Below are 15908 nucleotides of genomic sequence, written 5' to 3'. Positions count from 1 at the left end.
CAAACAAGACAGGTGTGAATACGCCCTATGTGTCCCTTTCTCAACACATCCTGCCCTCAACATTGTCCATGTTGCCATTAAGGGCCCTTTGCTTAGAGATTGTTGTAGCATCTGGCCACAGAGTCCAGGGAAATGGCCCAGTCAGAGCAGTGGCTGACTGTTTTGACCCTGTCGTCATCTTGAAATGGTAACTTATATAAAGCCCATCCTGCTAGTAGCCACTGAGTTTACCTCTGCAGCTGACTGAGGTAAGCCCACATAATGCTTTATCAAACTTTAGACTACTACTCTCCAAGTTAAATTTATCTAGAAGACTAATCAGAAATGTATTAAATAATATTTGTATCTTTACTAAATAATTGGTGGTTTTCCTTAACTATTATAGTTTGTGTATGTAATGTATTGATATTATTTGTGGTAACTTCTTTATTTTTATGCCATTCATATTCCTTTTGTGTTATGAATAACCATACTCTATTTGATTGTATTATCAGAAGTATATTTGAATTGATATCCTGCTAAAACAGCTCATATTACTGTCAATATTGAAATGCAGGAGCTTTAAAGACAGTGGATAGGATAAGCAGAGAGAATACAGTTTTTCCCCGTTTTAGCAAAAAAAGTTGTTCCACAATTCTTAATTATAGACGACTACAATATAAATATAATTAAGTTAGCTCTTAAGTAGTATATGATGTTCTATTAATTAATGATTAAGGATTGTGGCAGGATTTTTTTACTTTCTGAATGAGGAATATTTAGCAAGTAATTAAGCACATATGTTGGTTGTGAACAACCAGCAATTTGCATGTTGTCAAGACTGAATACAGTACGATGTTACAGATATTATTAAGCGTGCATTCCTGTAATTTTTCTCTATCATCACTTAACAATAGCAAAAATATGCATTGAATATTTATATTATATATGGTGTGTATGAAAGCTTTTCATTATAAAACACTTTAAGATTGTACATTGTACTATAATAGTTTACAAATGATTGCATCATGGAATGGATAGGGCCATGAAGAATTCTTGCTGTACCACATTGTGACTCATTGACATGATAATGTAACAAGATGATAAAATCTTAGGTGAAGGCCTTAATTCAGCAACAAAAGAATGTATTGTATATTATGTATGCATTGTACACACTCGCAAAGCTCTGTCAAATCCTCCATTGATTATGATGGCAGATAAAATGAAACAACTCTCATAATATCATTATTAAATGTGCTTGTTACAAAGCCAAATGCTACATGCCACCTAGGTTGCTCGTACACTCCAGCTTAGTGACTTTTATAAGGCTCCTCCAAACAAGGATACAAGGTAGTGGGGTTGAAAATCCAGTTCATTATAAGTCTGATTACTCAATGTGCAACTAGTGTGTAGACTCAATCAGCCCAAATCATACTTGGCCAGGCCAGCTGTTTAAACCAGCCATCATCAACACACACCCCCACAGCCCTATCATCATTTGAATTGTATACCGCATATTTGTCATGTATTTTTGCCTCTGCCTCAGGACCTTTGCACATGGATGCCCTGACCACACCCTTTCACTCCCTTTGCCTCACTCCCTTACTCCCCCTCTCGCAGGCTGATGGAGCCGGAGTTCTGCTACGGGAATGGCTCGTGTGTGAGGACGGTCTACCCTGTCGCCATTCGTGCCACCCTTTATGTGGTCCTGGGGTCTGGTGTGGTCCTCACGGTGCTGGGTAACCTCTTTGTGATCGTGGCCATCGCTCACTTCAAGCAACTCCACACACCTCCCAACTACCTGACCCTCTCCCTGGCCGTAACCGACCTCCTCCTGGGGGTTCTGGTCATGTTCCCCATCATGATTCACACCATCGAGAGCTGCTGGTTCTTCGGGGAGATGTGTTGCAAGCTCTACAACAGCTCTGTTGTCATGCTGTGCACCGCATCCATCTTGAACCTGTCCTTCATATCCATCGACCGGTATTATGCCGTGTGCCACCCCCTGCTCTACCCCCGTAAGATAACGGTTCACACGGCACTCATCATGATCCTGGTCACATGGTGTGTCTCGGCTGTGGTCGGCTTTGGGATGATCTTTCTAAAGCTGAATATATTAGGAATTGAGGAGTTCTACTATAATAACGTGGCGTGTGAAGGAGGATGCTTTTTGTTTCAGAGTGGGGTGTCCAGCACCGTCTCGTCTATTCTCTCCTTCTACATCCCCGGGGTAATCATGCTGGGTATCTATCTGAAAATCTTCATAGTGGCCCAGAGACAAGTGCGCACAATAGGCCTACAGAACACCAGCTCCTCCAAGTTGGACAAGCACCAGAGGAAAGCCACCAAAACCCTGGCCTTCATCATGGGCGTGTTTCTGTCATTCTGGACGCCGTTCTTCATCATTAACATCATAAATCCTCACATCGGCTACTCCGTACCACCCGCCTTGTTCGACACACTCGGGTGGCTGGGGTATCTCAATTCCGCTGTCAACCCGTTGGTGTACGCCTTCTTTTACAGTTGGTTCAGGAAGGCATTTAAAATTATAATATCCGGGAGCATTTTTCGGTCTGACATGTCGGACAAAAAACTGTTTGCAGAGTGATAGTGGTTTCATGTTGAGGCTTCCAATGAGATGTGGGATTATACAAAGAAAGGATTATCAACTGATGGGTGGAAATCCAAATTAAGTTGAATATAGTCCATGTTTTAACTCTTAATTCATGGAAATTACCATATTATTTTTCATGAAACCGCAAAATATTGATTTTGCTGGTGGCATTATTTTTGCCGGTGTTATTATTGATCTGTCGTTCCGACAGGCATCACACATTGTTTTTAATCAATTTCGAAAACAGCCATTGGAATTTAAAAAGTAGGACCATGCAATGTATATTTACTTTGTGTGCTGTATCACAAAGTGGGAGAATGCTGCAATCACACAAATGCGCAAATTAGTGCAAAATGGTATAATACAACCGTACAACAGATAATATCCATACATTGTCCATCACGATAATAAGTCTATGCAAGGTGATACATTTTGGGAAATATCTTGGAAATATATATATTAAAGATGTAAAAACTTTTTATTGTACCTCCCTCACAACATTTAGTCCATGCCATTTTCTTTTTTGATGTGCGGTCATGTTCTCAAATATGACACAAAAATGAAAAAGCTTAATAAACTGGTAAACTTCAGTTTAATGGAGCATGATCATTGGAAGACCCACTGTAACAATAGTATTGTTATGTGGTTAATGTTGCAGTACTGATGTCATTAAGGGTAAAGGACATGTGAGGTTGGTATACATTGGTCTGTGATTGGATCCTGAGTGCTGAGAGTATGTTGGTATAATAAAGCGTTAAGCAGCTAAAATGCTACTGTATATCTGTATAGAAGGAAAAACAGAATGAAACATGGTGGCAGTCCTATATAGCGGTCCAATCCAGAAAAAAGAACCCTGAGTTAGCAGAAATCTGCAACTAGCTAGCTAGAGAACTTGAATTGCTAATATAAAATGTGCGAGAGAACAGCGACTAACAGCGTTAGAAGATTGATGGTTTGAAGCCTCTGCCAACATTGTGTTTCCACTGTAGCAACCTAGTTGCTACAGTTGGCCTGACAGTTTATGGCCGAAGTCATGGAAATCGTGGAAAGAGAAGTTTACTCCATATATGGATCGTTCTATGCCAGAAGCAGATGAAGGTGTGAGAGTGAAACGTTTCTATTATCTCAATGGTGAGAATGGCAGGGAGCTGTGTTAAACTTCCATGAGTAATGTGACTTCGGCCAGTAGAAAAATGTGTACTATGAGTACAATGATGGAGAAACTTGATGAACATTGTAACCCAAAACGGAAAGAGACTGTGGAGAGATACCGTTTCTCTATGAGGAATCAAAGAATATAAGAAAATATAGATAAATATGTCACAGATCTCAGAGTATTAGCCAGTACCTGCAACTTTGTAGAAACTAAGTACTCACATATTCAAGATAGAATAGTGTGTGGTAAAAACCACTCAGGACTGAGAGAAAGGCTACTCAGAGAGGAAAGGCTAACATTGGACAAATGTTTACATTTCTGCAGAGCCACTGAGTTGTCATGAGAGAATATTGGAACCATTGAAGGAAATGCAGTGGAAGAAATGCAAACAGTGAGATCTGCAGCAGGATAAGATAAGACAAGGACATTGTTTCATGCATTTTCTGTCGGAAAGTGCATGAACGGAGTAATAAGAAATGCCCAACTTTTGGAAAGCAGTGCAAAAAGGGTGGGAAAGACAAGCCCTTCACTGCCAAATGCAAATCAAACCGGAGAAAGGGAGAAGAGAAAACCAGGTACACAGTGTGACTGACCTGACAGTGATAGTTACGAGGAAATCATGAGTTTCTCTACTACAGAGACTTATACAATGACTGGGAAAGATGAAAAATATGAAAAAGCCAAGGAAAGACAATTGTTTGTAGGTATGCTGATCAGCTGGTGAAATTTCAGATAGATGGGGGGTACCTTTCATGTCATTCCAATAAATATGCTTAATCCAGATTCTCAGTTGGAGCCCACCAAGAAGGTTATAGTGATGTACATGACCAAGTTGCACCACTTTGCAAATGTAAGCATAATGTCAGAAATCTGAGAAACCAGAACCTCTACCAACTGGAGTTTGTGGTAGTGGATAAGGACTGTAGTTAGTTCCGTTACTTGGCAGGAAAGCAAGTGAGGCAATTAAACTGATCAAAGTACAGTATGAGAACATATTTGCCATATACAGTATAGTGACTGAAGAGAAACCAACTCAGTGTCACTTATCTATGGAATGAATACAGAAAGAGTATGTCAATGTGTTCAAAGGTGATGGTTGCCTACAGGGGGAGTATAAAATAGAAATTGAAACATGCTTGGAGCCTGTGAAACTCCCTAAGAGAAGGGTTCCGGTGGCCATGATGAAGTTACAGAAGAAAGAGCGAAAGGATCTTCAAAGAAGGGAGATCATCACACCTGTGGAGGAAGCACAGATTAGATAAGCAGTCTGGTCACAATACAGAAATCAAATGGGAAGCTAACGATGCGTATTGATCCGATACCACTAAACAAAGCAGTAAAGCACAGTCATTTTCCCCATCCTACCATCAATGACATCCTCCCAGACCTGTTTGGGAGATTTAGATGGCTCAGGATGGCTATGGGGATTAGCCCAGTGCCTGACATTTTCCAGAGAAAGTTGACACAATCACTAGAAGGACAACTACACATATACATCCTAGCGAATGATGTGCTCATCACAGGAGAGGGTGAAACACAAGAGATTTTGTACAAAGACCATGATGAGATGATGAGACAGTTCCTGAATAGATGCAGGGAACAGAACATCAAACTGAACGTTGACAAGTTCAGACTGAGATGACAGGAAGTGTCGTACATCGGACTCCTGTTGACAGCAGAGGACTGAAAGTTGACCCGGAGAAGGCCAGAGCAGTGAGCGAGATGCCTGACCAACAGAGGAGAAAGGGGTACAGAGACTTGTGGGTATGGTGAATTATCTCTCAAAGTCCGACTTTGTGAGAGACTATATGGGACTGGACTGAATTGCATGAGGACACATTTGTCAGATTGAAGGACAATATAGCCAAGCACCGGTATTGAAGTACTACAACCCAGAGGAGGACCAGACAGCGACTACAGTGTGATGCATCAGAAACAGAATTAGGAGCTGCTCTGACACAAAGAGGTAACAGAGGTAGCATTTGGGAGCAGAACACTGACACAGAATAAAAAGGGCTATGTCCAAATAGAGAAATAAGGTTTGGCTATCGTTTTTGGTATGGAAAGGGTCCATCAGTATACTTATTTACATTTAAATTTAGTGCATTTAACAGACGCTTTTATCCAAAGTGACTTACAATAAGTATATTTGTCATAAGAAGGTGAACCAATATATCGCCGCTAGGTTAACCCATTCCCCATACACAACAAAGATAGCTAGGATAAGATGCTACACAACTAAGTACTATAACTAAGTACGACATACAATATGTGCATACATTAAGTGCCAGGACAAACAACATATAATAAGTAGGAGGGGTCACCTTATGGCCATAAGATGACTGTGCAGAGTGATCATAAGCCTATTGAGCACACCAAATAAACTTCAAGGTTGTTACTTAGGCTCCAGAGATATGACATAGAAGTGATGCATGTTCCAAACAGTTACTTTAATTGTCTTCAAATATTGGTTGTCTTCAAATACTTGAATAAGTTCATTGCTCATATTAAAGTTGTTGTCAAAAAAATAACACTCAACTCAAGCCAATCTTTTGGAGATCAGAAAGTATGAATCTGAGAAGGTACTAATTAAAATGGTAATATATAGAATGAAAATACTGGGCCTAAAGGGTGTGGTACTGTCTCTCTTTGTCAACACATCTTGCCGTCAACATTGTCCATGTTGCCATTCACAGCTCTTTCCTCAGAAGTTGTTATTACATCTGGCCACAGAGTCCAGGGAAATGGCCCAGTCAGAACAGTGGCTGACTGTTTTGTCCCTGTCGTCATCTAGGAATGATAACTTATATAAAGCCCATCCTGCTAGTAGCCACTGAGTCTACCTCTGCAGCTGATTGAGGTAAGCCCCACATAAACTAAACATACATATGCTACATAGAGAGTAATGTTAATGGTCATTAAATATTGCATGTTTGTATTTATTAATAGCTGGGGTTCTTCCTAAAATATGAAAGGTGGTATGCCTTGATATTAACTTTGCGTGACAACGTAATGTATTTAACTAAGAATTATGAATTTATTATGAATAAACGTCCATATTTTTTATCAGAAGTATACTTGTAAACATGTCCAGCTTAATATTATTGGTTATTACTGGATATTAAACATGCAAGGACAGTTAAGACTTAATAGATTTAGAAATTGCAGTTATTCTATGGTTTAACATTCAACAACAGAAATGTTGGAGTTGTTTATGAGTACAGTTTATGGCCTGACGTTTTTGTTCTCTGAATGAGGAATATTTCACATCTTGCAGTAACACATATGTTGGGTGTGAATCTGCTTATAATTACTTGTTGTCATGCAATACAACGTTCCATATAAATCATAAGGCCTGCTTTTAAGGTATTGAGTGTCCACTGTCAACTCAAAGCTCTGTCAAAATCCTCCTCTGATTATTATGTCAGATGAAATGACGAAACCCTCATGGTATCAATATCAAATGCTATTGTGGTCAGAATGGCAAAACACCTTTATGGCAAATTATGTTTCTGCATTTGATTTGCCTTTTTCATGTATGTTTTACCCCCCCCCCCACACACACACACACACACACACACACACACACACAACCAATTGAATAATAATGTCTCTTTCATGTCGCGGAAAGAAAGACCTTATTTACATAGCTCTCTCTCTCTTTCCCCCCCTCCCTCTCCATCCCTCCCTCTCTCTCTCTCTCTTCCCCTCTCTCCCCATCCCTCCCTCCCTCTCTCTCTCTTTCCCCCCCTCCCTCCCTCTCTCTCTTCTCCCTCTCTCTCTCTCCCCCTCCCTCTCCCTCCCTCCTCCTCCCAGGCCGATGGAGCCGGAGTTCTGCTACGGGAATGGCTCTTGTGTGAGGACGGTCTACCCTGTTGCTGTCCGCGTCACCCTCTACTTGGCCTTGGGGTCTGCGGTGGTCCTCACGGTGCTGGGGAACCTCTTGGTGATCGTGGCTATTTCTCACTTCAAGCAACTCCACACGCCCACCAACTACCTGACCCTCTCCCTGGCCATAACCGACCTCCTCCTGGGGGTGATGGTCATGTTCCCCGGAATGATTCGCTCCGTCGAGAGCTGTTGGTTCTTCGGGGAGATGTTCTGCAAGCTATTCATCAGCTCAGACGTCTTGCTGTGCACTGCGTCCATCTTGAACCTGTCCTTCATATCTATCGACCGCTATTATGCAGTGTGCCACCCTCTGCTCTACCCCCGTAAGATAACCGTTCACACGGCAGTCGTCATGATCCTGGTCACATGGTGTGTCTCTGCTGTGGTCGGCTTTGGAATGATCTTCCTAAAGCTGAATATTTTGGGAATAGAGGAGTTCTACTATAACAACGTGGCGTGTGAGGGAGGGTGCTTTTTGTTTACAACTGGGGTGGCCAGCACACTCTCTGCCATTATCTCTTTCTACATCCCCGGGGTCATCATGCTGGCCATCTACCTGAAGATCTACATGGTTGCTCAGAGACAAGTGCGCACCACAGGCCTACAGAACACCAGCTCCTCCAAGGTGGACAAACACCAGAGGAAAGCCACCAAAACGCTGGCCTTCATCATGGGAGTGTTTCTGTCTCTCTGGACGCCGTTTTTCCTCTGTTACATCATTGACCCTTACATCGGCTACTCTGTTCCACCGGCCTTGTTCGACACACTTGTGTGGCTGGGGTATCTCAATTCAACCATCAACCCGTTGGTGTATGCCTTCTTCTACAGTTGGTTCAGGAAGGCGTTTCAAATTATCGTTTCTGGTCGTATCTTTCAGTCGGACATGTCAGACACAAAACTGTTCTCAGAGTGACAGTGGTTTGATGTTGAGGCCTCCAAGAAGATGTGGGGCCATTTAAATAAAGGCTTATCAACTGATGGGTTTAAATTCCAATAAATTACAATTGTTTGTCCCATTAAATCTGTTTAGTCATCATTAAAATAAATAAATACAATTTGATTAAACCCAAAATCAGCCATTTCTGTTATTATTTACGGTACTATTCATGCTTTAATCATACTATTCAAGTTTCTCCCGCATAAATTCCTAGTGTTGTGTCTTATTGTGTCTTTCGAAATGCTTAATTAAGTGTGTGGTGTTAAACCCTGTTAAACCCACCCCTGAATCATTTGCGTTCCGAATTTTAGGATTTTATACTTCCACACCTGACATGACCACAGGTCTACAGCTATCTCTCACATAGTAGCTCTCCTTCTCACGCAACCAATTGGCTGCTATTGTTGTTATCACGTGGCATGGATTATATTTTCAGTGTTGTTTCCAGCGTTCTTCCCAATAATGTGTATCGGGACAGGACTTCCATAGTTCATTTAAAATCAATAATGTAGCATGGTTCACTCGAGTCCACCCTCTTTAACTGTAGAAACCTCAGAAAAGTGGAAAACATGAATGATGGTTGACTTCAAATACTTGAATTGGTCTATGGCTATATGTGAATGTTGTTAACTGACAAAATATAAATCAAATCTGGGAATAAATTTATGGAAGATAAGAATGTGTCTTTCTCTTCCCTACATTTCCATTCAAACCACATTTCCATTTGAAGTCCTTAATCTTATGCTGATGAGCTTGTTTTTTTGTTTGACATTGTACATATATAGCAAGGCAACATTTTCCCTTGAGCAAGGTAAAAAAAAAGTTGGAATTTAATAAAGTCATTAAAATACAGCGTCAAATGGTGTTGGCGATATGTGTCTCTTTCTCAACACATCTTGACCTCAACATTGCCCATGTTGCCATTTACAGCCTTTTCTCAGAGATTGTGATTGCATCTGGCTACATTGTCTAGGGAAATGGCCCAGTCAGAGCAGAGGCTGACTGTTTTGACCCTGACGCCATCTGAAAAAGATACCTTTTATAAAGAACATCCTGCTTGCAGCCACTGAGTATTCCTTTCTAGCTGACGGAGGTAAGCCCCACTTAAGGGTTTATCAAACTTTAAATTACTTGCTCTCCAAGTTAATTTGATACGTAAGAGTATTGGAAAGGGTTATTAAATAATATCTATATTTACTTAAAATTTGGTGATGTTCTTTAAATATTAAAGGTTTTGTGGACAATGTATTGGTATTATTTGTCTGTGAAAACATCTTAAATGTTCTACCATATTAGTTATTTTTGTATAATGAATAACCCTACTCAATTGAATTTTCTTTTCAGAAGTAAATTTGAATGGATGTCCTGCTGAAATCATAATACTGACAATATTAATGTGCAGGGACTGTAAAGACAGTGGATAGGATAAGCAGTGACGAGGCAGTTTTTCTATGGTTTAGCAAAAAAAGTCGTGCCACAATCTTTTAATTATAAACAACTACGACTCAAATATAGTTAACTTAGCCCCTATTAGGATGTGATGTTCTGGTTATTTACGGACAAGGATTGTGGCATGACTTTTTTTACTATCTGCATGAGGAATATTTAGCAAATTAATTAAGCACATATGTTGGGTGTGAACAGCCTGAAAATTGCATGTTGTCATGACTGAATAGAGTACGATGGGCCAGATATTATTAACAGTCAATCATTCCTGTCCTTTTTTGCTGTCATTTATCACTGAACCATGGCAAAAACAAATATTTCGTATTATTTTAATTAGTACAAATGGTATAGTCTATGAAAGCTTTAAAAGATAATTTAAAGAATCCTTTGTAATGAATGTTTTATCATGTAATATAATTCATAATACTTGTAGATTGTACATTGTACTGTAAACCAGGAAGTGACAGTTTACTAATGATCGCATCATGGAATGGATAGGGCTATAAAGAGATTTAGCTGTACCACATTGTGACTCATCAACATTATCATTTAACAAGGTGATAAAAAGCTTTGCCGAAGGCCTGCATTTAGCAACATAAGAATGTATTGTATATTGTAAACACTGGAAAAGCTCTGTCAAATCCTCTATTGATTATGATGGCAGATGAAATGACACAACTCTCATAATATCTTTATTCAATGCACTTGTAACAAAGCCAAACGATACATGCCACCTAGGTTGCTTCAACACTCTAGCTAAGTGACTTTAATTGGGCTCCTCCAGACAAGACCCACATGGCCTGGTGCTGCATGGATGAGGTCTCCTTCCGAGTGTGTGGTGATGGCTGGTCTAACCTGTGCACACTGATTACTCAATGTGCAACAGGTGTGCAGCCTCACCCAGCCCCAGAGTCCAATCATACTTGGCCAGGCCAGCTGTTTAAAGAAGCCATAATCCACAAACACCCCCACAGCGTTATCATCATCTGAATTGTATCCCATATACAGTCTGTGTGATGTATTTTTTGCCTCAGGTCCTTTGCATCTGGGTGCCATAACCCCTCCCCCCACACCCTTCCCTTCCACTGCCTTTCCCTCACTCGCTTACCTCCCTACCCCTACCCCCATCCAAGGCCGATGGAGCCGGAGTTCTGCTACGGGAATGGCTCGTGTGTGAGGACGGTCTACCCTGTCACTGTCCGCGCAGCCCTCTATGTGGTCCTGGGGTCTGCGGTGGTCCTCACGGTGCTGGGGAACCTCTTTGTGATCGTGGCCATCGCTCACTTCAAGCAACTCCACACGCCTACCAACTATTTGACCCTCTCCCTGGCCGTAACCGACCTCCTCCTGGGGGTTCTGGTCATGCTCCCCGGCATGATTGAGTCCGTCGAGAACTGCTGGTACTTTGGGGAGATGTTCTGCAAGCTCTACAACAGCTCCACCGTCTTACTGTGCACCGCGTCCATCTTGAACCTGTCCTTTATATCCATCGACCGCTATTATGCTGTGTGCCACCCTATGCTCTACCCCCGTAAGATAACGGTTCACACAGCAGTAATCATGATCCTGGTCACATGGTGTGTCTCTTCTGTCGTTGGCTTTGGTATGTTCATCCGGAAGACGAATATATCAGGAATTGTCTCCTTCTACATCCCCGGGGTCATCATGCTGGGCATCTACCTGAAGATCTACATGGTTGCCCAGAGACAAGTACGCACCATAGGCCTACAGAACACCAGCTCCTTCAAGGTGGACAAGCATCAGAGGAAAGCCACCAAAACGTTGGCCATCATCATGGGCGTGTTTCTGTCATTCTGGGCTCCATTTTTCATCCTTAACATCATCGATCCCTTCATCGGCTACGCTGTACCGCCCGCCTTGTTTGACACATTTGTCTGGCTGGGGTATCTGAATTCCACCATCAACCCGTTGGTGTACGCCTTCTTCTACAGTTGGTTCAGGAAGGCATTACAAATTATCGTTTCTGGTCGTATCTTTCGGTCTGACATGTCAGACACAAAACTGTTTGTAGAGTGAGGGTGGTTTCATGTCGAGGCTTCCCAGAAGCTGTTGGGCCATGAAAAGAAACGCTTTTTAACTGATGGGTGGAAATTCAAAGAAATTAGTTTATAAATTATTATTGTTTTTCCCATTAAATCTGTTTAGTCATCATTAAAGTAAAAATATATAATTTCATGAAACCCAAAACCACCTAATACTGATATTATTTATGGTACTTTTCATGCCGGCTGCGTCATTTGTTTGTTGTTTATCTGTTTGTGTTGTTCCTTGTTGTGTCTTTTCAAATGCTTAATTAAGTGTGTGGTGTTAAACCAACCAACAGCTCTGCCACCCCTGAATAATTCGCGCATTTTTTATCACCTCATAAGGTTGTAATACTTCCGCACCGCTGACATGACCATTCTACCGGTAGCTCTCATTCTCATACAACTAATTGGCTACTACTGTTTTTATTACATGACACACTGTACGGATCAAATCAAATTTTCTGTGTTGTTTTCAGCGTTCTGGGCCAGTATCTGCCCGATCCCAATGCCGTGCATCGGGACAGGACATCCCTAGTTCATTTAAAATCAATAATGTGGCATGGTTCACTCAAGTCCACTTAACTGCAGATACCTACAGAAAAGTTGAAAACATGAATAATGGTTGACTTCAAATACTTGAATTGGTCTATGGCTATATGTGAACGTTGTTCTTAAGTGCCAAAATATGAATCAAATCTGGGAAGAAATCTATGGAATATCAGAATGTGTTTTACTTTTCCCTACATTTCCATTCAAACTACATTTCCATTTGAAGCCCTTAATCTTATACTGATGAGCGTGATATTTTGTTTGATATTGTACATATAAACCAAGGCAACGTTTTCCTTTGAGCAAGGTAAAAAAAGGATATGTATGAATTTAATAAAGTAATAAAAATACAGCACCAAATGGTTTTGGCATGATGTGTCTCTTTCTCAACACATCTTGCCCTCAACATTGTTAATGCTGCCATTTACAGCCCTTTCCTGAGGGTTTGTGATTGCATCTGGCCAAATAGTCTAGGGAAATGGCCCATTCAGAGCAGAGGCTGACTGTTCGGACCCTGACGCCATCTAGAAAAGACAACTTATATAAAGCACATCCTGCTTGTAGCCACTGAGTATTCCTCTCCAACTGACGGAGGTAAGCCCCCACTTAAGGATTTATTAAACTTTAAACTACTTGATCTCAAGGTTATTTTAATACATAAGAGTGATGGAAATGGTTATTAAATAATATCCATCATTACTTCAAATTTGGTGATGTTCCTTAAATATGACAGGTTGTTTGGTCAATGTATTGATATTATTTGTGTGTAACAACATCTTAATTGTTTTACATCTTTAGTTATTTTTGTATTATGAATAACCCTACTCAACTAAATTTGAATCGATGTCCTGCAGCAGGACAGCAGGACTCCTGCTAAAACAATTCATAATACTGGCAAAATTAAAACTGTAAAGACTGTAAAGACTGTAAAGTCAGTGGTTAGTATAAGCAAAGACAAGGCTGTTTTTATATGGTTTGGCAAAAAAATGCCACAATCTTTAAATATAAACAAGTACAACTGACATATAGTTATCTTAGCCCCTATATAGGACTTGATGTTCTAGTGATTTATGCATTAGGTTAGCATGATTTTTTTTACTCTATGTATGAGGAAAAGTTAGCAACTTAACTAATTACATATGTTGGGTGTGAACAGCCTAAAAATTGTATGTTGTCATGACTGAACAGAGTACAATGTGCCAGATATTATTCACAGCAAATCATTCCTGTAATTTTTCGCTGTCATTTATCACTGAACAATGGAAAAAACAAAAACTTTGTATTATTTGTAATAGTACATATGGTATAGTCTATGAAAGCTTTTCATTATAATATAATGAATCATTTTAATGAATGCTTTATAATGTAATATAAACTTGTAGATTGTACTTTGTCCTGTAAACTAGAAAGTAACAGTTTACTAATGATTGCATCAGGTAATGGATAGGGCTACTAAGAGATCCTGCTGTACCACATTGTGACTCATTTAAACAAGATGATAAAAGCTTTGGTGAAGGTCTGCATTTAGCAACATAAGAATGTATTGTCAACACCGGCAAAGCTCTGTCAGATGTCTCTATTGATTATGATGGCAGACAAAATTACACAACTCTCATAATATCGTAATTAAATGCACTCGTTACAAAGCCAATTGCAACATGCCACCTAGGTTGCTCCAACAATCCAGCTAAGTGACATTAGTTGGGCTCCTCCAGACAAGACACACATGGCCTGGTGCTGCATGGATGAGATCTCCTTCCGAGTGTGTGGTGATGGCTGGTCTAACCTGTGCACACTGATTACTCAATGTGCAACAGGTGTGCAGCCTGACCCAGCCCCAGAGTCCAATCAGACTGGGCCAGGCCAGCTGTTTAAACCAGGCATCATCCAAACACACTCCCACAGCGCTATCATCATCTGAATTGTATCCCATATACAGTCTGTGTGATGTATTTTTGCCTCAGGTCCTTTGCATCTGGGTGCCATAACCCCTCCCCCCCACCCACCCTCCCCTTCCACTGCCTTCCCCTCAATCACTTTCTCCCTCCCCCCCCCCCCCCCCCTCGCAGGCCGATGGAGCCGGAGTACTGCTACGGGAATGGCTCGTGTGTGAGGACAGTCTACCCTGTCGCTTTCCGCGTCATCCTCTACTTGGTCCTGGGGTCTGCGGTGGTCCTCACATTGCTGGGGAACCTCTTTGTGATCGTGGCCATCGCTCACTTCAAGCAACTCCACACGCCTCCCAACTACCTGACCCTTTCCCTGGCCGTAACCGACCTCCTCCTGGGGGTTCTGGTCATGTTCCCCTTCATGATTTTTTCCATTGAGACCTGCTGGTACTTCGGGGAGATGTTTTGCAAGCTCTACAACAGCTCCACCGTCTTTTTGTGCACCGCGTCCATCTTGAACCTGTCCTTTATATCCATCGACCGCTATTATGCCGTGTGCCACCCTCTGCTCTACCCCCATAAGATAACGGTTCACACAGCAGTCATCATGATCCTGGTCACATGGTGTGTCTCTGCTGTGGTCGGCTTTGGAATGATCTTCCTAAAGCTGAATATATTAGGAATAGAGGAGTTCTACTATAACAATGTGGCGTGTGAAGGAGGATGCTTTTTGTTTCAGAGCGGGGTTTCCAGCACTGTGTCATCCATTCTATCCTTCTACATCCCCGGGGTCATCATGCTGGGCATCTACCTGAAGATCTACATGGTGGCCCAGAGACAGGTACGCACCATAGGCCTACAGAACACCAGCTCCTCCAAGGTGGAAAAGCACCAGAGGAAAGCCACCAAAACGCTGGCCATCATCATGGGCGTGTTTCTGTCCTTCTGGACGCCGTTTTTCATCTGTAACATCATCGACCCCTTCATCGGATACTCTGTACCGCCCTCCTTCTTCGACACACTCGTGTGGCTGGGGTATCTCAATTCCACCGTCAACCCATTGGTGTACGCCTTCTTCTACAGTTGGTTCAGGAAGGCGTTTCAAATCATCGTTTCTGGTCGCATCTTTCGGTCTGACATGTCAGACACAAAATTGTTTGCAGAGTGACAGTGGTTTCATGTTGGAGCTTCCATGAAGACGGGGGCCATGAAAAGAAAGGCTTATCAACTGATGGGTGGAAGTTCAAATTAAGTTTAATTATTTTCCCCATCATAATTTAATTCCTTTAGAAGTCTATATTTTTCATGAAACTCTGAATCACAAAATACGAAAACGGCCATTATAATAAAAAATGTATGTACTGTGAACCATGCAATGTATATTCACTTTGTGTGCTGT

The 15908-nt window shown here is 41.4% G+C and overlaps 3 protein-coding genes across 3 annotated transcripts; all 3 read left to right on the top strand.

Annotated features, from left to right (window-relative positions):
* Nucleotides 1-1603: 1603 nt before the first annotated feature.
* LOC307072711 (trace amine-associated receptor 1-like) lies at nucleotides 1604-2587 on the top strand (the record flags this gene model as incomplete). The annotated part of the gene is made up of 1 exon (XM_079732127.1): nucleotides 1604-2587. The coding sequence occupies one exon, from the start codon at nucleotides 1604-1606 to the stop codon at nucleotides 2585-2587; it is 984 nt and encodes a 327-aa protein (XP_079588253.1).
* Nucleotides 2588-7569: 4982 nt separating this feature from the next.
* Nucleotides 7570-15677, top strand: LOC307073772 (trace amine-associated receptor 7d-like; the record flags this gene model as incomplete). The annotated part of the gene is made up of 2 exons (XM_079733732.1): nucleotides 7570-8549; nucleotides 14690-15677. 2 exons carry the CDS (start codon nucleotides 7570-7572, stop codon nucleotides 15675-15677), a joined length of 1968 nt encoding a protein of 655 aa, XP_079589858.1.
* Nucleotides 11161-12060, top strand: LOC307072714 (trace amine-associated receptor 1-like; the record flags this gene model as incomplete). Its single annotated transcript, XM_079732129.1, has 1 exon — nucleotides 11161-12060. The coding sequence occupies one exon, from the start codon at nucleotides 11161-11163 to the stop codon at nucleotides 12058-12060; it is 900 nt and encodes a 299-aa protein (XP_079588255.1).
* Nucleotides 15678-15908: the final 231 nt, after the last annotated feature.

The sequence above is a fragment of the Pollachius pollachius genome (genome assembly GCF_949987615.1).
Source record: "Pollachius pollachius genome assembly, chromosome: 3".
NCBI lineage: Eukaryota > Metazoa > Chordata > Actinopteri > Gadiformes > Gadidae > Pollachius > Pollachius pollachius.
Note: the sequence above shows the minus strand (reverse complement) of the source record. Positions and strands in the feature narration are given on the sequence as shown.